The 23,044-nt window shown below is 47.2% G+C and overlaps 1 protein-coding gene across 1 annotated transcript in view; it reads right to left on the bottom strand.

Annotated features, from left to right (window-relative positions):
• Ankrd33b (ankyrin repeat domain 33B) overlaps nt 1-23,044 on the bottom strand; it is a 78,734-nt gene that overhangs the window by 21,083 nt on the left and 34,607 nt on the right. Inside the window, exon 2 of the mRNA XM_021183180.3 lies at nt 13,011-13,140. Within this exon, the coding sequence (XP_021038839.1) occupies nt 13,011-13,140 (130 nt within the window). The remainder of the gene's footprint in view (nt 1-13,010; nt 13,141-23,044) is intronic.

The following is a 23,044-nucleotide window of genomic DNA, read 5'->3' as shown; positions in this document are numbered from 1 at the left end:
TTCGCAGAACTGTCTTTCTATGAGACCTCTGGCAGCTCACCCTCTGACCCTCCATCTCTCTGCCTTTCTTGTTCCCGGGAAGCTGCTGCTCCTCAGCTGAGGGGAAAACCCTCTCCTCATCCCACATGCTCTCCCTTCCGTGCTCCTACGTGCTCCGTGTATTCAATCATTACCTCTAAATCGCCAACACACCCACATATACTCCCGTCTATTAGTCTCTCGTCTACGTGTCTACTGCGTATTTATCCTGGGTGTCCCGAATCAAACCCCAAGCATCTACCCCTCTGGCCTGTTCCTCTCCCCCAGTGATGGATACCACCAGACATCTGTGCTCCATCTCAAGCCCTCCCCCATCTCCTGCATGTGCATAAGACTGCCAATCTCCAATGCCAGGAGCCATCAAGGAGAAGCTAAAAACTAGCCAGTGATCTTCCTGAGATGGTTCTGCCATGGATGGTCAAAGTTAATGAGAGAATGGCTTCTCCAGACAAGGCCAAGAAGAATTTCATTTTAAGATTCCTGCTATTAATATGCTTTTCCTATTGTTGTTGATATATATATATATTAGCCTACCCTTTTGAGCAGATATGTCTGCAGAATGATGAAGATGTACTGTCTTATAGATGATCCTGTAAGAATTCCTAAAATTATATTAGTAATTATTAAGCTCTTTTATAATAGGACTGCTATTAAGTCCTTTCTGATGTCAAAACTGCAATGAGACCTCTGCCAGTCTTCAAGTGTCAAGAATTAATTGCTTCTGAGATAACAATTGCTTCTGAGATAACAAGCAGGCATCTCCAACTTACAGCACATTCCAAGAGGTTGTAAAACCATTAACCAAAGGCCATAAAAAGGGAGCTAATGATTTACTATAGGTGCAAGGACAAAAGATAAAATATTGACTGGGTTTATCTATACAAACTTCACTTATAACTTAGTCACAAAAGCTATGGTCTTTAACTCTCCATGAACCTGTAGAGCTAATTACTCTTAATGGATATGCATGTAAACATTCTCTGTTGTAAACTTATTCAATTTATGATTTGAATTTATGTTTGACCTTCTAGAGATTTTAAAAAGTAAGCCACCTCTCCCAGCAAAAAATAATGTTACAAAAATAATGAGAGCTTTTGTAGAAAAAAAAAGAACGCTTGAAAAATAAAACATGTGCCGGGCGTGGTGGCGCACGCCTTTAATCCCAGCACTCGGGAGGCAGAGGCAGGCAGATTTCTGAGTTCGAGGCCAGCCTGGTCTACAGAGTGAGTTCCAGGACAGCCAGGGCTACACAGAGAAACCCTGTCTCGAAAAACCAAAAAAAAAAAAAAACAAAAAAAAAAACCATGTGATTTATTCTCCTAGAAAAAGTACAAAAGACTAGGAAAGATACATTGGCAGGCATAACATTGGAAATTATAACATTGGAGAGAGAACACTGAGAGTAAGGCTTTGTCACATCAAGCTGGAGGGGAGAACAAGATTAGAAAGAGAATGCAGAGTGGAATAACTTAGAAATTATAAGGCAACATAAAAAAATTAAGAGATCACTAAGCAAAATGTCTGTCCCCCAACCAGAGCCTTTCTCCTTCACCTGGTGACCTCACCGCTCTCCTTTGTATTATGGTTTGCTTTGAGGGTTTTTTCTTTTTTTAAGATTTATTTATTTTTATTTATATGAGTACACTGCACCTGTCTTCAGACACACCAGGAGAGGGCATCACATCCCATTACAGATGGTTGTGAGCCACCATGTGGTTGTGGTTGTGGTTGCTGGGAATTGAACTCAGGATCTCTGGAAGAGCAGTCAGTGCTCTTAACTGCTGAGTCATCTCTTCAGCCTGAGCAACCTTTTACACACACACACACATACACTCACACATACACACTCACACACACACATACACTCACACATACACACTCACTCACACACATACACTCACACATACACACTCACTCACACACATACACTCACACATACACACTCACACACACATACACTCACACATACACACTCACACACACATACCCTCACACACACACACACATACACTCACACATACACACTCACTCACACACACTCACACACACACATACACTCACACATACACACTCACTCACACACACACACTCACACACACACATACACACTTACACACACACATACACTCACACACACACACATACACTCACACATACACACTCACATACACATACACTCACACACACTCACACACACATACACTCACACATACACACTCACTCACACACACACACTCACACACATACACTCACACATACACACTCACACACACATACACTCACACATACACACTCACACACACATACACTCACACATACACACTCACACACACATACAGTCACACACTCACACAAACACACTCACATCCATACACACACTCACACACTCACATGGCCCATTGGGCACACTCTTGCCCATGCCTCCATTCTTCACCCACCCATCCTCATTTGTCCCTGTTGTTCCCTAGACCAGTGATTCTCAACCTTCCCAATGCTGACACCCTTTCATACACTTCCTCATGTTGTGGTCACCTGTCCACAGTAACAATTTCATTGCTACTTCATAACTTTAGTCTTGCTATTGCTATGTATCATGATATCTGATATACAGGATATTGATATGCTATCCCTGTGAAAGGTTCATGTGACCCCCAAAGGGGCCACGCCCCACAGGTTGAGAACTGCTGCCTTAGACAATTTTACTTCTCTTCGGTGTTGTGTATGTGTGTGTACATGATCATGTAGTTGTATAGAATAAGGCACCACAAACAACAACAACAAAAAAAAAAACATAGAATATTTGTCTTTTTGGAAACTTTTGTCTCCAGATGTATCCATTTTCCTGCAACTAATGTAATTTACTTCCTTCTTTATGGCTGAAAAAAAAAATCTGTTATGTCCACATACCACATGTGCTCATACATTCCAGCTGCTGGCACCTAGGTGTGTTCTATAGCTTAGCTGTTATGGATAATGCCACCATAAACACTGCTATGTAAGTACCTCTGTGGTGGCTACAGCTCCTCTATTAACCTGTGGCCCTGCCTACACCCTACCCAGAACACCCAGCCTCCCTTCATCTGACTACCTGATGCACCATCCTTTCCAATATTCATCCTCTGGTTTGGGCAACAGCACTTGAACCCTGACCCGCAGAGTGTTAAGGTGAGCCAGAGCCCTCTAACTGGCCACAGACTCCAGGCTCGGTGAATCCAGAGACGCTCCCTTATCGGATACTTAATAATAAACCACAAAGTAAGCAATCACTAACTTGTTCAACATTGTCACAAGCACAAATTACGGCTAAGGGTCTTCCTGTCACTAAAAACAGGGACAGATGAAAAATGTCTTCCTTTATCTGTGCAAAGCTGAGTTAGAAATGGAAACTGTAGAAAATATCTAATAATAAAAAAGGGGGGAAGAAATAGAAACCGTTAGAGCAGTGGTCCCAACCTCTGGGTCTCAACCCTTCCCACAGGATCACACAGCAGATACCCTGCATTCCAGACATTTACATTATGATTCATAGCAGTAGCAAAATTACTGTTATGAAGTAGCAACGAAAATAATTTTATGGTTTTGGGTCACTACAACATGAGGAACTATAAGGGTTCCAGCATTAGGAAGATGTCAGAACCTCAGTGTTAGAGAATTTGGTTTTCTCGGGTCTTGTCTGACTCAGTGTAGTTCTCCAAATCAGGCCAGTAGAGGGAGCTGTTGGCTTTGGAAATGCAGTACCCCAGTAGGTGTGCTGGGATACCCAGGGAATCCCTAATAGAAGAGGAGAAAAGCCAGAGTTGGGGCAGCAAAGGTGGAGAAGAGGAAGGAAAGGGAAGGAAGAGGAGGGGAGGGGAGAAAGGGGAGGGGAGGGAGAGCAGTGTCTGAGCCCTCTCTGCCTGACTGAGTTGCAGGCATAGCGTTAGTGTGCTAGAGCTCTGAAGGCTGAGTTTAGTGGAAGAGCAGGCAGGGTTAGGAAACCAAAGGCTTGCCAAATTCTAATCTTTTCTTTAAAACAATAGAAGAGGGAAGGAGGAGAGGGAAGGAGGAGGGAGAGGAGAAAACAAGCCCTTCCTAAAACTCAAAGTAAAACAAGATCCTGATGATTGGAAGTAATAAAACTATTGTTTTAAAAATGAAGGACTTGGCCTGGACTCACAAGTGCATGAACACAGACTCTCTCTCTCTCTCTCTCTCTCTCTCTCTCTCTCTCTCTCTCTCTGACACACACACACACACACACACAGCATTTTAAAATAACAAAGGAAGTCTTTTTTAAATAGGACTGACGAGGTGACTGGATGGCTCAGAGTTAAGAGCACACTCCTCTCTTTCAGAGAACCTAAGTGCGGTTCCCAGCACCCACTGCCCTTACAGTGGGTCCCCACATCAAGGAGCACACAGCAGCCATGACCCAATCTGTTTTACTTTCATTTCTATTCCTGTGATAAAATGCCCTGGAAAAGAGGCAGTTTAGGGGAGAAAGGGTTTATTCAGCTTAGAATTCCAGGTCACAATCCATCACTCGGGGAAACTGAGGCAGGAGTTCAACCAGCTACTCACATCACATCCACAGTCAGGAGTAGAGAGAATGGATACACACTTGCTATTCAGCTTACCTTCTCTAAACACCCAGAACCCAGACTTGGGGGTGGGGTAACAGTGCCACTCCCAGTGGGCAGTGTCTTCCTATATCAATTAATGTAATCAAAACAACACCCCCACCCAAGACATGCTCAAAGTCAGAATAATTTAGACCATCCTTCAAAGTCTCTTAGGTGATTTTAGGTTGTATAAAGTTGACAATTAAATCTAGCCATTGCTCCAGCTCCACACTAGACATATAGGTGAGAGACGGAAGTGAACCTAGATGCTGTGAGGACCAGGCAAAACTGCAAGAGTCTCACAGAAAGAGGTCCTAGCCAAGTCAAAGGGACAAAAGATTAAAACCACAGCCTCAACAGCATTATCCTAGCCATCTATGGTGGTTCTAATAAGAAGAGCCCCCATTGGCTCATATATTTGAATGCTGGACTCCAGTTAGTAGAACTGTTTGGGAAGGATTGGAGGTGTGGTCTATTGCAGGAGGCGTGGCCATGTTGGAGGAGGCCTGTCACCAGGGACAGGCTTTGAGGTTGCAAAGGTCAGAGAATAAAGAATACTGGTGTAAAGGCTGACAGTGGGTGGCATGGTTGCCATGGTTACTTGGAGTTGCTGAGTGCAGACTAGTAAAACAGTGTTAAAGGATGGAAGGTGTTCTCTCTCACACAAATTGTAGTGACTTTACTACAAGCAGCAATTTCTAGACAATGGTTGAAATTAAGAAATCAAGATGATACGAGGGCTTTGGCCTCCTTGAAAAAACAACCTCACTTTTCTGTTTTTGCACATGAACTCACAGTGCCTTTATGCCCTTCTACAGCCATCTCATGGGGATCTGCGGTATTGCTGCTGGGGAGGCTCCTGAGGGGTTCCCCCATGACATCTGCCAGGAGAATCTGAGACCCAGATCCTCACAGTGGGTCCCCTGATGAGCACATTAGCTTCCCTGATACTTGGTGACAGGCTCAGACTATTAGAACAGGAACGCCTAGCAGAGGGCCTGGCACTCGGTGCTTTAACCAGCTCTGTACTAAACAGTGGGTGGATTAAGCAGGGCAGGTTCTACAGATGTGGGAACCAGGCTGTGAACGCAACTTGCCATGGGGCTAAGGTTGCTTCTAACATTTCCAAACAAACTAGGAAAAAATCTTCATCAGGCTGAGACAATTAAGACAAAAAAGGGGTGCCAGGGATGCCAGAAGTAGAGGGTTTGCTCATAGTAAGTACATGAGAGGTCCTGGGATTGCCCCCCAAGCACCAAGGAAACACTTTTCAATTTACATTTTTACAGATGTGCACACCTCCTCCCTATGCAATTTGCTGAGCTGGAAGCCTGGGCAGGCAGAAGCAGGTGAGAGCCTGGGATGGTGGGGGTGGGCAGTGGTGGGGGTAGATAGGGAATGGGCACAAACAATCCAGCCACATACAGGGTGGATGAGCAAACTGGCAAACAGGGGGCAACAACAGAAGCCAGAGAAAGAGGGGAAAAAACACCGTTAGAACAAAACAAAAAGGAAAGAACAGAAAATAGGTTCTTTTTTAAATCCAAGAAATCCTATACAGACATCAGGCACTAAGTACGGTTGCCTCTGCAGGGCTGTCTTAACAGACCTCCAGCCATATGTGGCCAAGAACAGCTGCCAATGTGGCCCAACCCAAAATTGTAGCTGAACTTAAAACGTTGAGGGTTTCCTTGTTGCTGCTTTGTGTGGTTTTGTTTGCTCTGTTGGTGTTTGGTTAGTTTGTTTCTGTTTTTTTTTGTAACTGAATGGGTCAGTATCAGGTCCCAGCCCTCCACGGTGACAATGTGGACTCAGCTGAGGCTGCACTCCAACCAGGTAAACACTCAGCAGTCCTCAGAAACTGTGTAAAGTAGGTTTCTGTTTGCCAGGAGGTCTCTCTCTCTCTCTCTCTCTCTCTCTCTCTCTCTCTCTCTCTCCTCCAACAAACAGTCCCCCAAACTCCAGAGAAGGCATCTAGTTCTCTATTAACTCCAAAGGATCAGAGCCCCATGCTAGCTCACAGGCTGTTCCAGCTGGCCTGCCCGCCCCCCGCCTCCCCCCACCCCCAGCATAGCCCCTTTACAACTGGTAGGACTCTTTCTATCATTTTTGCTGTCCTCTGCTCCCATCGCCCTGACAATTGCCAGGCTGCTCCTCTCCCGACTCTCTTCTCTCTGATACTCTCTCAGTCCCTGAAATGTAGCCATGGTAGACCCCACCCCCACCCCCACTCTCTATTTTACCTATAATAAAAATCGTTCCCCTTAATTATGGAGTGGCCATTTCCTTGGGGTTTTCATTTGTTTATTTTTAGCTGCCCGCCTTGCACACATCCAGTCCCAAGTGTGAATGTGAACCCTGTAGACAATAGCTTCATGTTGCAATGTCAGAAGGTTGGACATGCCTTCTGGGAACCGGGAACCTGGGAAAGGAGAAGTCTTTCTTCCCACACACCCCTTGACTGCTCGCTTGTTTCTTTCCAAACACTGGGTATCCCACTTATACAAGCAGCACACAAGAAAAGCAACCAGGCCTTGTGTCGGGAGCCTTTCACAGCCAAATTCATCACCTTCCAACTGCTCAACCCAGTCAGGGTCAGTGGATGTGACCATGCCACCCCACAACCCTTTGGTGTATGGCAGCCACCCTAGCCCAGTGACAAATAAACCCAGGGCTGCCTGAAGCAAGTCCCTGTTCCCTGGGCCAGCAGGTACCAAGCACCCTAGGCAAAATGTCAGCTCAACTTCTGCCACGGACCCCACGCCATTGAAAGAAAAGAGTTGAGGCCTTGGGGAGCAGAGAGGAAAGAGTACACAGCCTGAGGCTATGAGAAAGTCCCATTACATCCACTGACTCTGGGCTCCGAGCACAGCTCCAGAACCTCCGGCTCAGGACCCAGGTCATCAGGAAATTAAACCAGTACAGGAAAAGTGTGCCCCTATATAAAGAGAAGAAGCAGTCTTCAAGTGGGCAGGAAGACACTGGAACGCCAAACAAAGAGGGCTGTTTAACAGAACCTCAGCAATGTCCCCAGGATGTCACCTAAGGGTGTGCACAGCTGCAGCGTAAAAATCTGGACATTCCTATGACCACAGACCATAGGTCTCACTCAGGACAGCAAGAAGGTGGGGTGTGACACCCAACTGCAAATGTGTGGTACTGATGTCACATGGTTTAAAGAGCAGCCAAACTGTGAGGGATATAGCTCTTGCAGAGCCCTTGTCTATAAGGATGCGGTAGGGACAGTGAAGACTTTTCACCTCGTTTTGGAGGTACATAACCTGTGTCTATGTGATATTTCTTGTGTGCAGCAGTGCTAGGTTGTTAGTTACCCTCCTGTCTAAGGAGATCTATGCTGAAGCATGCAGGGGCCGGGGGCGGGAGATTGACCTTCAGCTGGTATGATAGCTAATCTCTGCTGTCACCCTTACTAAATTTAGAATTAACTAGGAGACACACCTAGTTAATTTCTACCTGAAGTGGAAATTTCTGGTTTCTTTGGAGACTCAGTTGTGTCATGTGATTTTTTTTTTTCTAGAAACTGTCTTATGAGAGGATGCTTTGCTGAGAACAGACATGTGGTGTTTTTTTCTGGAAACTGCCTGGGAAAGGGGCATGTGCTGTTTTGCTGGACTGTACCCCCAGACCACAGACCAGATAAACGCCCCTTCCGCACGTTGCTTTAGTCAAGTATTTTCTGACAGCAGTGAGAAGAACTAATATGGGCAGTCAGCACACACACACAGCAAACAAAGTCACCGGCTGCCACCTGGTCTTCACCACTTTCCTCTGGACTCGTCTGGATTTCTCACAGTAAAGCTTTGGGGAGAACTCCTTTGCCAGCTCAGAAGCTGTAATCAAAGCCACGGGGACTGGCTTAATAATGAAGCTACTTGGGTACCGTGAGGCATTTTCCAGCTTGGAAGACAGGGCTGTGGATGGAAGGGCTGCTCCACCCCACAGGTGAGAATAAATGCTGGAGGGCTGAGAACAAACAGGCAGATGGGATTCTAGGAGCAGCTGGAAACTGTTTCCTGAAGTAAACACACACCAGGAGAGGGACCCAAACAAGCACACAGGGAACCTGAGATGTGACAGCTAGCTTCTGAGGATTTTTAAAGATTTATTTATCACTTTCATTTTATGTGTATAATAAGTGTTTTCTCTATCCCTCTGCCTCCCCCTCTTCCGCTCCCGCTCCCCCTCCCTCTCCCTCTGTGTGTACACATACTGTGCTCATGCCTGGTGCCTACAGAGGCCAGAAGGGGGTGCCAAATGAACTGTAGTTAAAGGACAGTTACAAATGCCTTGCAGGTGCTGTGAACTGTCTTTGTTTCCGATGTCAAGCATGAAGTATAGGCGACACATTCAGGTAACAACAAAATGCAAAAAGCAGGTGGGACTCCAATAACTCCCTCCAATTCCAGGGAGGGAAGAAAGCAGAGAGACGGGAGAGAGGAAAGGAGGGCTGGAGAGGGAGGGGAAAGCAAGGGGGAGGAGGATGGGGGGGGGCACCCAGTATTAGTATACTCAGTCAAGTTGTGATTCTAATGCTTATATAAACCAGAGGCATTTCAAATAGACCACAGTCCAGAAGGCAGCACCCCACCGGCATCAAGCACTAACTAATGTGGCAACTCGATCAGAAAAGAGATCTCTCCTCCACGTTCTACCACTCTTCACGATCTTGCCCATGTCCGTGGCCCTCGGTTGTGCTGATCCCATGAACGTTTCTGGTTCTGTGCCCTTCACTCGACACTGGGACCTCCTCGCTGATATCACCCAGCATTTCGAACACAAACCATGCTTCTGCAACCCCCTGCTTCTTAATTTTTAACTCTTCACGTCTGTGCTGTTCCCTGACCAGACACCCAAAAGTCTAATCTCCTACCTCATTCCTCACCGACAGCGACACCTCTGACAGCCCTGTTCCTGGTACACAGCCCTTCCTCTGTCCCCTCCCTACATCATGTCACCTGGAACCGCCCTGCAGGACATTGACTGGCCCAGCCCCTACCTTCATCATAGAACTCTCTTCTCTTCTAGATAGTGACTCTCTAACACCACACAAGGTACACCATCCCCTTGTCTCCATTCCAGAGACCCATCCCTGCAGCTCCATCCAAGCCCCAGGCTTTGAGACACATTAGCTAAGAAACCTGCCTCTGGCTTCTCTGCCCAGAGTTCTGAGCCCAAGCCCTGGGCCCAAGCCAGGTGAAATGTTCCCACTGCATATCCACAGGACACCCGTCCCTCCCCTAATGCCTGAACAAGCAGTGCTAGGTCCTGTGTCTAGTTCTCTGTCCTGGGAGCTGGAGAAAGACTCAAGGCAGGGTGAGGCCTCACTTCCAACCCCCTGATCCCCAACAGTTCTAGGACCATAGGATATCCTGTATGATGGCTGTGGTTGCCAAACACCTACTACTGCTGTGATGGATAGGTGTCGGATAGTTTTAATCACCACCTTGGCACATTCTATAGCTGCCCAGGGCAGAAGTCACAATGAGGGATAGTGTAGATCAGGCCTGTGGGCAAGTCTGTGGGGGGTGGTTTTGATTGTGCAATTGATATAGGAAGACGCAGTCCATTGTAGATGGTACTGTTCTCTGAATAGTGGGTCCCAGATTGAATAGAGTAGATAAACAGAACTGAATAGCAAGCAGGCAGGCATTGTTCAATCTGCTCTTGACTGCGGCTATGACAGGAATAACCAGTTTGAGTTCTGGTGCCCTTGACTTCCTTGGTATGATGGATGTAACCTGGAACTGTGAATTAAAGTAAGGCCTTTCTCCTAGAAGCTGACCCTTTTTGTGTGTGTGTGGTGGGGCATTTCATCACAGCAACAGAAATTAAGCTATGGCAGAGGTGCTGTCACACACCCGCTGCCAGTGGCTGAGATCTGGGCTTCCAAAATCTGGGATCCTCCAACAGAATAAAACCCCCACTCTAGAAATGGGGGAGGGAAGAGCCGTGTGCTGACACAGTGATTTTGGGAAACTCCAGCAAGAACATCTGGACTGGCCTGTGGGGTGCACAGAGTACTCCCGCTAAGGACATAGCTAGATGACAGTGTGTCTCCTCCCTTGTGTCACCTGATGAGATCCATACAGAGAGCCCTTGACATGGAGCCTAGAAAGCAAGAGAGACAGTAGAGTTCTCTTCTCTTTGGGCCAGCTACAGAGGCTTCTACCAGTATCACCACACTTGGGCACTTTCTTCGGCTTCAGAGCCTTGAGCCCAGTTCCCACTTGTGTGGGAGAGTCTTAACTTGACATAGTTAAAGTCATCAGAGAGGAGAGAGCCCCAGTTAAGAAAATGCTCCCATGAGATCAGCTGCAGGCAAACCTGGGGCAGGGGGCATTTTTTATTTAGTGATTGATGGGGGAGGGTCCAGCCCATTGTGGGTGGTGCCATCCCTGGGGCGACAGTACAGGATTTTATAAGAAAGCAGGCTGAGCAAGCCATGAGGAGCAAGCCAGTAAGCAGCAGCCCTCCATAGCCTCTGCATCAGCTCCTACCTTCAGGTTTCTGCCCTGTTTGAGTTCCTGTCCTGGCTTCCTTCAATGGTGAACAGTGATGTGGAAGCTTAAGCCAAACAAGCCTTTTGCTCCCCACGTTGTTTTGGTCATGGTGTTTCATTACAGCCATAGAAACCCTAGCCAAGACACCACCCAAGCTGCCCCACAGTCCTTCAGGACACAAAAGCCTCTTCTTCCTGACACAGCCATGGGCTACGTACAAGTTACTTGCCACTAAGAACCTGAGTGATGAACTAGACTGTCATCCTTGGTGTCTTTGAGGACACCAATACCCTTGTAGATACCAAGCTACAGAGGCTTCTACCAGTATCACCACACTTGGGCACTTTCTTCGGCTTCAGAGCCTTGAGCCCAGTTCCCACTTGTGTGGGAGAGTCTTAACTTGACATAGTTAAAGTCATCAGAGAGGAGAGAGCCCCAGTTAAGAAAATGCTCCCATGAGATCCAGTACCCTTGTAGATACCAAAACCCTGAGGTTCTCAAGTATCTTATATAAAATGATGTAGTAGGGGCTGGAGAGGTGGCTCAGAGGTTAAGAGCACTCACTGCTCTTCCAAAGGACCATGAATTGTTTCCAGCATCTACATGGTGGCTCACAACCATCAAGTAACTGCAGCTCCAAAGGATCCAGCACCCTCTTCTGGCCTCCCTGGGCATGACATGTGTGTGGGTGCACAGGTGCACACTAGGCAAAACATACATACACATAAAGTAAAATAATTTTTAATTTTGTAAAATGGTGTGGTATTGGTATATAACCTACACACATTGTATTGTGTGATTAATCCATCCCTAGATTATGTGCAGTAATTAATGCAGTGTAAATATATCAAATACTTAATATACTGTATTTTAAGCAAATAATGGTGAAGGAAAATGTCTGTATGTGCTTTAGTGCTGACACACCTGTCGTCTGAATGGTTTTATTGCTGTTGTTGTTTTATTTTGTTTCACTCAAGATCAAGTCTGGGGCCTTATCCTTGGATAGCAAGCGACTTACCACTGAGCTATCTATAGGCCCTATTTCAGATCCGATTACAACGGTTTTTTTTTTTTTTTTAATCCATGTTGAATCTGCAGATGGGGAATCTCAGGATACAATGGGCTGACTGATGTATAAAGGCTAAGAACGTAGGGAATGGTCAGTTACACAACTGTTTGGAAAAGTGTAAGCATTTATGTTAAAGTGATTGAATGAAATGCTTGTTTCAAATGCACTCCGCCTGCAGCCTCCTGAGCTACATCCCAGCACTCTGAATGGACCACAAATCCCTGGGCACCCCCATGCCCTTGGTAATGGTGGCATATATATTCACTCCCAGAGATGACCTGACATGTACTTGAATCCACTTTCACAGGACTCTTACTAATTTAGTCTCGCTCTGTTACACGAATTCTCTGAAGCTCGAGGAGAGCTGTCCCTGGCGTTTCTTTATAGGTAAAAAGCAAGGTCACCTTCTCAGTGGATCTAATTACATAACTGTCAGTAAAGCATGGGACTGTGGCTCCAGGCCACCAGTACCACACCGCCCAGTCTCCGGGGTTGTCAGTGCTCTGAGAGGCAAGCAAGCCTGCCTTCCGGAGGTGGCTCTACGGTGAAGACTCTAGCTGGTGGCAGCTCCATTCTGAATCCTTCCTGATTCAGTGGCTAAGTGTGCTGTTCCAAGAGCACAGAGAGAGATGTGCGCTCTCTCCTGCATGCCAGTCAGCCCCTTCCCAGCACAGCTCTAGGCGAATCCATTTCCAGATCTGTGGGATGCATCCAGGAGTCACTGGAGCCCACACGGCCCAGCAGCAGAGCCCTGGAGGGAGAATAAAGGCCAGCTCTTACCTGCCTGCGCAGCAGTGATCAGGGCTGTGTTCCCTTCGCTGTCCTGCCAGTTGACGTCAACGTGGGGACACTCTGCTAAGGCCACCACGGTATCCACAAAGCCATGGTAGCACGCAACAATAAGGCCAGTCTAGAAATGAAGAGGGGAAGTGGGTCAGAGGCACACAGCCCAAGCGTTATCAGTGAGCTCTGAGGACCCTGAGGGGAACAGCTGTCTTCCAGGAGGCTGGACCAGAGGCAACAGGGACTGTGATGGTTTGTATATGCTCAGCCCAGGGAGTGGCACTATTAGAAGGTGTGGCCCTGTTGGAGTAGGTGTGGTCTTGTTGGAATAGCTTTGGCACTATGGGTGTTGGCTTTAAGATCCTAGAAGCCAGTATTCCACTAGCCGCCTTCAGGTGAAGATGTAGAACTCTCAGCTCCATGCCTGGCTGCACCATGCCTGGCTGGATGCTGCCATGCTTCCTGCCTTGATGATAATGGACTGACTGAACCTCTGAACCTGTAAGCCAGCCCCAACTAAATGTAGTCCTTATAAGAGTTGCCTTGGTCATGGTGTGTGTTTACATCAGTGAAACCTTAACTAAGACAGGGACCCCAGGGACCCAGATTTCAACCTGTTCAATTCTTAGGCCAATCATTTATTTATCTGCCAATGATCAACTCATGAGGCACAATGTGTAAGGATATCAACATGCATGCATGTGCACACACACACACACACAGCCAGTATCATGTGTAGCATTTGACAGTGTGGAGCAAGACAGGATGTGAATGAATGACAGCAGATAGGGTTACAGCTGACTCACAGGGAGTATTTGGACCCAGATTTGAAGGAGGCAAAAAAAAAAAAAAAAACAGAAGACAGGGGAACAAGGATGGGGAACAACGCAGGCAGAAAAACAGCAGAAGCAAAGCCAGATCTGGACTTGTCCATCAGGGGATTCCAACTACCTACCAGGGGGGCCAGAGACTGGGGCAGAGTGAAGTGAGAGAGTGGTACCCAAGCCCACAGGGCCATGAAGCACCCAGATCACTTTGAACAGTTGGTGATCAATAACCTGCATTAACTCAGTCTTCTGGGCAGAGTGTGGCTCCAGAGACGCATGTGCTGTGGAAGCTGAGCAGGTGACAATGACCCAGGGTGGAGCCTTGGGTAGGAGATATGTTTGGATTCTGGTATCTCATAAAGGAATGGACCTGGGGTGTGTGAGAAAAACAAAAGAACCAAGAAGACCCCAAAGCCGTACCCTAAGCAACTGAGTGGGTACGTCCACCATCAGATGAGGAGGTGGCTCTGGGCAGAGCAAGGATTTTAGGAGCCAGCCATGCAGATCAGAGTACACTGCATCTGAGAGGAGAGTGCTCTATGGCAACAGGGAGAGGTCCATGCAGGGAGATGGTCGGTTTTGGAGATTACTAATCAAATATCTGCCAAATTATCAAAAGCATACAAGCTGGGTGGTGGTAGCACATTATCTTTAACTCTGTACTCCAGAGGCAGCGGGCGGTGGATCTCTGACATTGTAGACACAAGCCTGGTCTACAGAGCAAGTTCTGGGGCAGCCAGGGCTATACAGAGAAGCCCTGTCTCGGAAAAACAAAAACAAACAGAAAACAACAACAACAACAAAAGAATGCATAATAATAAGAATCTTCTCCATTGCCAGTAGGGATGTAAACTAGTACAGCCACTACGAACATGGTGCAGAAATTCCTCACAGAAACAAAAACAGAGACACCCTCTGGCCCAGCTGTACTGAGTACATGCCCAAAGGACTCAAAGTCAGGACAAGACAAAGAAATATCTGTCCATCATGCCATGCAATGCCATTCACAGTAACCAAGACAACTGCCTAGTCCATCAACCCACAAATTGACGAGAAAATGTGGTCCAGGGGCCAGAGAGATGGCTGAGTAGTTAAGGTTCACTCACTGCTCTTTCAGGGTACCTGGATTTTGCTTCCCACCCCCCTCACCCCTCACCCCTCACCTCTCACCCTACCCCACTACACACACACACACACACACACACACACACACACAGCCCTTCCTGTTATCAGAAACTCTAGTTTCTGGGGTTCCTGGGCCTCCTTCTGGCCTCTGCAGGCTACAACATGTATACACGGTTCACATAAACAACACACCAGAGCAAGAACAGCATGAAACCACCAGGCTGCCAGCCTATGGTCAAAATCAGCCAGAACCTAAGGAAGACTAGGAAAGCTGCTCTTAAAGAATGGTCTCTACCTTCTTCAGGAAGATGGAGGAAGTCCAGGAGCTGGAGGAGCAGGAGGAGCAGGAGGAGGAGGAAGAGGAGGAGGAGGAGCAGGAGGAGCAGGAGGAGTAGGAGAAGAAAACAGGGGGAGAAAATGTGACTTTTCTGGAACTCATCTGGGTGAGGAGGTGATTGGCTTAGAAGCTAGGGCGGGGCTGAGACTAACAACCAATGAGTTCCTCATAATGTGTCCAGAGAGGCAGACAAGGCCTCTGTAGATGTGACTGGTCAGGATGAAGTCAAATCCACTGTGGTGGATGCCCTTATAGGCAGAGGGAGAAGATGGGGGGGGGGGGGGCGGGGGGGGGAAGGGGAGGGGAGGTCATGTGAAAATACAGACAGACTAGAGTTGGAGTGATGAGTCTTCCAGCCAAGAAGACCATGGACTCCTGGGAGCCACCAGGGCTGGAAGAGGCAGGAAGGACTCAGAGAGCTGAGCTTCTACCAACAGAATGTCAATCAAAGTCCTCTAGCATCCAGAATGCTCTCCCTCCCTCCCAGAGTATGTTATCACCCAGAGTGCTGTGCCTCCAAGCTGCAGGACAATGTCTCCCTGTTGCTTGAAGCTAATGTAAGGCCATAATTAACCTGGGAAAGATGAGGTGTACCCCTGTGCTTGCTCTCTTCTAGGGCTGTGGCAGTGACCACCATGGTGCAGGAGAGGGCCCACCTCTGAGTGGCTTTGATTGCTTTGTCACAGGAGAAAATTGGACAAGAGTTTTAATGGGGATGCTTGCAGCCTCCAGAATTTGTCCTTTCAAGTCCACTTAGCACAGTTATTCTCCAGGGAATTCATGTACCTGGTCACCCCTGCGCATTCCCATAAGAGTAAGCTGTCTCCCAAGCCCCCTCCCACCCAGCCCTGCCCTAGCTTCTAAGGCAATCACCTCCTCACCCAGATGAGTTCCAGAAAAGTCATGGGACCTAAGAGGCCCAGTGAGAAACAAGAGAGGTTGAGAAGCTGCCGCAACGAACATTGCTTTTGGCTCTGGCTAGCGGTGGGGTCATTAGGAGAGCCAGGGTCTAAGCAACCATTGTGACCTATGGAGGAGAATGGCTGTTGCTGCAGCCTGAGGAGGCACCTTCCACCAAGAAAGGTGAAGACACAGAGCCCAGGCTGTGTGAGCAGCTGCATCCAGCCCCACCCTAATTTTGGGACTCAGTGATACTCTCTTGTGTGTCTGAGAAATTACAAAACTCGTAGATCAAATCAGAAATAGAAGAGAGTGGGGATTCCATGCTGCCTATTGGGAATGCAGACGTGAAACATCCAGACAAGACATCCTAACACACGCACACACACACACACACACACACACACACACACACACACTCAAACACACACCACTCTTGACCAACAGAGCGCTGGCATTAGGAGGTGGGACCTTTGAGAGGTGACATATTATGAGGCTGGAACTATCATGAATGAGATTAGTGCCTATAGTATAAGGACCTCAGACAGCTCTCCAGGTCCTTTCCCGGCATTCAAAGATGGAGACCTGAAGAGGCTCCTCATCAGAACCTAGTCCTGCTGGAATCCTGACCTCTGGCTACAAAACTGCAAGAAATAAATTCTCATTGTTCATAAACCACACTGTCCACGGGGTTTTGTTACAGCAACCTCAGCTGGCCAAAACACTTATTATGACCAAGACCCAGGGTTACCTTCTCTGACACGCACACTTAAGGAGATGTTAACGGTCAGCTAATATGGGCTCTCGAGAGCAAGGTTTGGTGAGCAAGCCTCTTTCAGCACAGCCGGTGCATGCTCTGCTACACGGAGGGTACAAGCTTAAGTTCAGAGTACTCCCGCAGGGGACCAGCACAACCAGATCTCCAATACAAGTATCACTTAAGAGTTGGGCATGGTGGCATACAGCTGTAATCTCAGCACTCAGGGGGCGGAGGCGGCGGGATCTCAAACACAAAGCCAGCTTGAGCTACAGGGCAAAACTGACTCAAAAGTACAGAAAAGGAATGAGCTTCCACATGGTGCCTTTCCCATTGTCATAATTAATTGCCCTGCCAAAGAGTACTTGTTAAAGTTTGGTCTTTTGCTGTGTATTCTAATGCTAAAATACTGGCCCCTAAGAAATGGTTATCATGGGGACAAGAGAATCCTCATGGACACCAAGTGGCGCAATGTGACCTTGCTCCTTAATTTAGAACTATTGGCTGGATAAAGATGCTGACAGCCTATAGCTGGGCAGCAGAGAAGTTGGTGGGGTTTCGGTCCTAGGGCTTGGAGGACCACAAAAGAGAGAAGAAAGAGTGAGAGTGGAGGGGGGAGGAGAAGACACCATGGGGCAAAGGATCCGGAGAATCTGCCATAAGGGATAGCCAGTTGTGGTAACAGTGGACTAGACAGAACATAGCAAGCCATATCTCGGGGTTATTGATAGAGAAGTAGATACTAACACTTAGAGGGTAGATATCTGCCCAGCTCTGCTGCTTTAAAGGCTAATTATAAATATAAAAGTTCTGTGTCTTATGGATCACAGGGCCCCCAATGGAGGAGCTAGAGAAAATACCCAAGGAGCTAAAGGGAACTGCAACCCTATAGGTGGAACAACATTATGAACTAACCAGTACCCCAGAGCTCGTGTCTCTAGGTGCATATGTATCAGAAGATGGCCTAGTTGGCCATCACTGGAAAGAGAGGCCCATTGGTTGTGCAAACTTTATATGCCCCAGTACAGGGGAATGCCAGGGCCAAAAAGTGGGAGTGGGTGGATAGGGGGGTGGGTGGGAGGGTATGGGGGACTTTTGGGATAGCATTGGAAATGTAAATGAGGAAAATACCTAATTAAAAAAAAAAGTTCTGTGTCGTTTACCTGAGAACTGAATGGTCTAAGGTGGGGGTAGAAACCACTGACTTATTACTACTGCAACAGAGACTAGATCATGTGCCCACATGTTTCGAAGGAATGATATTGGTTGTTTTAAACTGACGTCCACAAGACAGCACAATCAACTCCATAAAGACTACCTGATACTCTCCAGCTAGTGGGGGTTTTTGAAACAGATCATCCATATATAAGGTAAAACTTTTTTGCAGTTCTTGAATTTTAAGGAGCAAGAGCCCAGAGCAGCTGCAGGAAGGCTAGATTAGCAAGCTGCTGGAGCTGGCAGTTTTTCTGCCGACCAGGTCACTGCACCAACTTCTCCATTCTCCTAGCTCAACTGTCAGCTCACGGTTGCACAAATGAGACAGAGTGCTCTCAGCTCATTGTGGGAACACCCAAACTCCTCCTGAACATCGCTGAGTGGACACATTGCTCTAACAGATGACTGAACACGCCATAACGTCCTCCTTGTGTGATTACATGCATGCACACGCACGCGCGCGCGCACACACACACATGCATGCATACAGTTTTTCTTATATCCGCAAAAGCACCTCTGAAAGCAACTCTTAAAATTGTCACTTCACAGTCACTGAACAAGACCCTTCTGTTCCTCTCTTAGCAGTGTATAGACCCTGCCAAAGCCTGGGGGCCTAAGGCATGCTGCACTTGGGTCCTGATGCTCTTGGGAGACATCCATGCAGCATGTCTGGATTTAAGAACAGATAGAGCCTGAGAACGTACACACAGCCCAACCGCTCTTGAGAAAAGCCCTAAGCAGTAGCTGCAGTTGCCACCCCGACAGAACCCTCCTCCTGTAAATACTCCCGTTCCACAGGAAGTTATATGACTCTTGGGGTCCCTGGGTCTTCACCCAGCCCTTCTCCTGGGACCAGTGTCACTGCGATACTACTACTGAGGGGTCTGTCCCACCCACCACCTGAGGAAGAGTTCAGAACAGGAAGCAGGCTTCAGATGATGGCACCCTGATGGTGTGAGCAAGATGTTTGGTCAGAAATGAAGACTGTGTGAGAGAAAAAGAGATGACTAAAGCTGGGGGTTCTGGATGAGACAGCAGGAGACAGGAAGCAGTGACACTCGCTCACTCGCTCACTCCCTTGCTCATTCACCACCACCACCCCACCCCTACCCCCGGCTTTGGTGACTATGCAAAATCAAGTCCCCTATCTTCTTGGGGACTAGTCCAAATGACCAGCATATCCACCTTTAAAATTCTAGTCCATGTTCCAGAATGAAAGGGGAGTTGCTCCTGGGCGTCTCAATTGCCAGTGGAGGAGCTACTGATAACCAAAGGCTGAAGGGGGAGATTTGGCGTTCTCTAAGGCTGTAGGCCTTCGTGGGCTGCCTATGCCCTGTAGATGGCCCGACATCTATGCACATGAGGCAGCTCAGGGGGTTACGTGAAAGAGAAGGACAGGAAGTTGGGATGGGTGTAAAGTAGGCAGGGTGGGAGGAACTACAGAGGTGGATACCATAATATACATTGTAAACATGTCTGAAATTCTCAAAGAATAAAAAGTATTTTTTTTTAAATTCCTCTTTAACTAGTTTAAATCCTGTCTTGGCTGAAGCGATGCGGGGGCTCCCACGTTATTGTGATCTTAGTTTGCAATGCCCCAATTTAGAGTAAGATTGACCATCCTCACTGTCCATCAGCCATCTACATTTCCACTCTAATAAGCAGCGTGTTTATATCCTTCGTCCATTTCCTTCCGGCTTCTTCGCCTTTTCCTCGTTGATCAGACTTTATGTATTCAAAGTCAGCACTGTCCAAGAGATATAGAATGGGTGTCATCAATGAAAGCCGTATAAAATGTTCTAATGGCCCTATTAATAAAAGCAATTATCCTAACAGTGTCTTTTATTTAACCCAACATATCGGAAATATTTCCATTTCAGCAGCAATTAGCTCAGAAGGAGGGGACATACCTACCCTCCTTGCTTCCTACTTACTTTCAATTTTGCCATCAAAGTTTTCATTTTGATGCAATAAAATAGTTAGTGCTTTCCATTATGGTAATGCTTTTTGTGACTTCAAAAATCCTGCCTGGGCTGGAGACATGGATCAGGGAGTAAAGGCACTTGCCAGGAAACCCTGACCACCTGAGTTTGATCCCCAGAACTCTCGCACGGGTGGAAGGAGAGAACTGACTCCACAAAGTTGTCCCCTGACCACCACATATGTGCCATGTGACTCATGCACCATACACACACATGTGTGCATGCACGCACACACAGACACACACACACACAGACACACACATGTGTGCATGCACACACACACACACACACGCTCGCAACAATAATTTTTTTTCAACACAAAAATGAGAAACCCCTCTGGTTGAGCATGGTCTTATATTGCTCTCATTCTAGTACTCAAAATGGGTACGCAGGAGGATCAGGGGTTCAAGGCCAGCCTCAGTTACATGAGAACTTAACAAAAAAAATAAAATTAAAACACCTCAGGGCTGGAGACATGGCTCAGCAGTGAAGAGCATTGGCTGCTCTTCCACAGGTCCTGAGTTCAATTCCCAGCAGCCACATGGTGGCTCACAGCCATCTGTAATGGGATCTGATGCTTTCTTCTGGCATGCAGATGTACATGCAGACAGAGCACTCATACATTTAAAAGAAAAAAGACTTAAACAAATCACCGCCTTTCTATTAAAGTACCAGAGATACTCATATTTAACCTGGGAAGTTTCAAGGTTTCCTATTTCATTGTTAGGTCTTTAATCCACTATTGCCTTAGTTTCTATAGGTGATAGATACTTTATAGAGGTCTAATTTTTCCATTATCACAAGTTGTGAACAAATTCTATCTCCCCTGCTCAGTAACACTGCACTCAGGCATATCAGTGTGCCCTTTGGGGCTTGGTCCCTCCCATCAACCACCAAGCTCTCCTGGTCCCTGGACGATCCTAACTTCACACTCTGGCATTGAATCTCCTGGCTCTTACACTACTTCAGAATTGCTACGCCGAGGGTGCTAAGGTTTGACTGTGTTGGAAAGTTAATGTCCAAAGTGGTGGTGCAGAGTGAGTCACCCTCATGTGTGGATTAGTGCTAGTTATATAAAGAGCCTCAGACAGCAAGCTCAGTTCTTGCTTGCTCAAGCATGTAGGCTCTTTAACACTTCTTCATTCTGCCGCAGAGTAACACAGCAAGAAAGGCTCTGCTGGACACAGCTCCTTGATCTAGAGGATCAAGGCTTCCTGGCTTCCCAAAGCCAATCACACTTCCATTGATTATATGATACTCAATGTACACTAAGTTTATTACAGACAGACTAAGACAGTAACCAGGTTTAGGATTTTGTTTTTTAAATCAAATCACATTAGCAGTAGAAAGAATAAATTGTACCAAGCACCAGGCTGTAGGCCCTGAGAGGACAGCGCACACTGCCAGCAATAGGAATCTCTGCATTTCTTAGGGAAGGACAAAGGAAGCCACTGTTCAGAGTCACTGACTTAATACTGTCACTCTATAAACAAGAGGAATCCACTGAGCCTAGCAGCAAAGCAAGTAGCTGGAAGTAAAAAACACTGCCCAGTGTTTCTCTCTGACCCACGTAACACTCAATATTCTCAGAAGTATCTCAAAGTTACAGGAGATACCACAATATACCAAAGATATCCAGGATACCAGAGACATGGGACATTCATGAGGCAAGACACAGACACAGACTAGAGTGCCTCAAGAGAGAGGCCTCATGTGACACAAGCAACAGAGTCTGAGAGACAGGGCCACTCAAGCCCGCTGGAGCCCAGATGATGCCACCATGAGCCATGAATGACAAACATGGAGTTTCACATTCAGTGGTCTGGCTGAGCTTCTGCCCCACCCCCCCTCCTGGAACGGGAATGCTTATTCTGTACCTCTGTATCCTGGAAGTGTGTGTATCAGGCACTTCTCTTTTCACTGTAACTAAATACCTGACAATAATCCACCTCAGAGGAAAGCTTTGTTTCCCCCTTTCAGTTGAGTAAGGGGTACAATCAGCTCTGGTGGGGGAAGCCCTGATGTCAGCAGGAGACAGCTTCTCACATTGTACCTTCAGTCCGAAAGCAGAAAGAAGACAGGAAGTAGAGCCAAGCTCTAAAACCTCAAAGCCTGGGCCCCAGAAACCCACTTCTTCCAGTGAGGCTATACCTCAAGGTACAACAGCCGGAGACCACGAGCCAAAACAAAGAGCCCACAAACCAGGCACTGCACATCTTTCCACCTTTCACCCCAGCATGCAGGAGACAGAGGCAGGCAGATGTGAGTCCCAGGTTAGCCTGGTCTTCATAGTGAGTCCCAGGCCAGCCAGGGCTACATAGTGAGACTCCATCTCAAACAAAAAGCCTAAGGTAGCAGTTCTCAACCTATGGGTCATGACCTCTTTGGGCATGGAAGTGGGAGGGTGGAGGAGGGTTGGGGGGGGGCAGTATCGAATGACTCTTTCACAGGGATGGCCTAAAACCATAGACAAACAGATATTTACGTTACGATTCATAACTGTAGCAAAATTACCATTATGAAATAGCAATGAAAATAATTTTATGGTTGGGGGGGGTGTCAGCACAACGTGAGAAACTGTAATTTAAGGGTGGCAGAGTTAGGAAGGTTGGGAACTTATGGAGGCCTATGGAGCTATTTCACACTGAAAACCTAGCAGTATCTAACTCGCTCTTGATGCTCACTAGAGCTGACAGCTCAGAGACTATTTTGAGTCTTTGGGATGACTTTGAACTTTGAGTTTTGTACCAAGTTAGGATGCTAAGACTGTGGGGACTCTAGAGATGGATTACTGCACGCTGCATTGGGATCCACTTAAAAACCTGGGGCCCTGGGCTTGATGGTTATGACTTAGGTGATACATTTGGGTGTCAAGTTGACCAGAGGCA

This window comes from Mus caroli, unplaced genomic scaffold (assembly GCF_978045245.1).
Source record: "Mus caroli unplaced genomic scaffold, Mus_caroli_1 scaffold_16, whole genome shotgun sequence".
Classification (NCBI taxonomy): domain Eukaryota; kingdom Metazoa; phylum Chordata; class Mammalia; order Rodentia; family Muridae; genus Mus; species Mus caroli.
The sequence above is the reverse complement of the archived record's forward strand: the minus strand, read 5'-3'. Positions and strand labels throughout refer to the sequence as shown.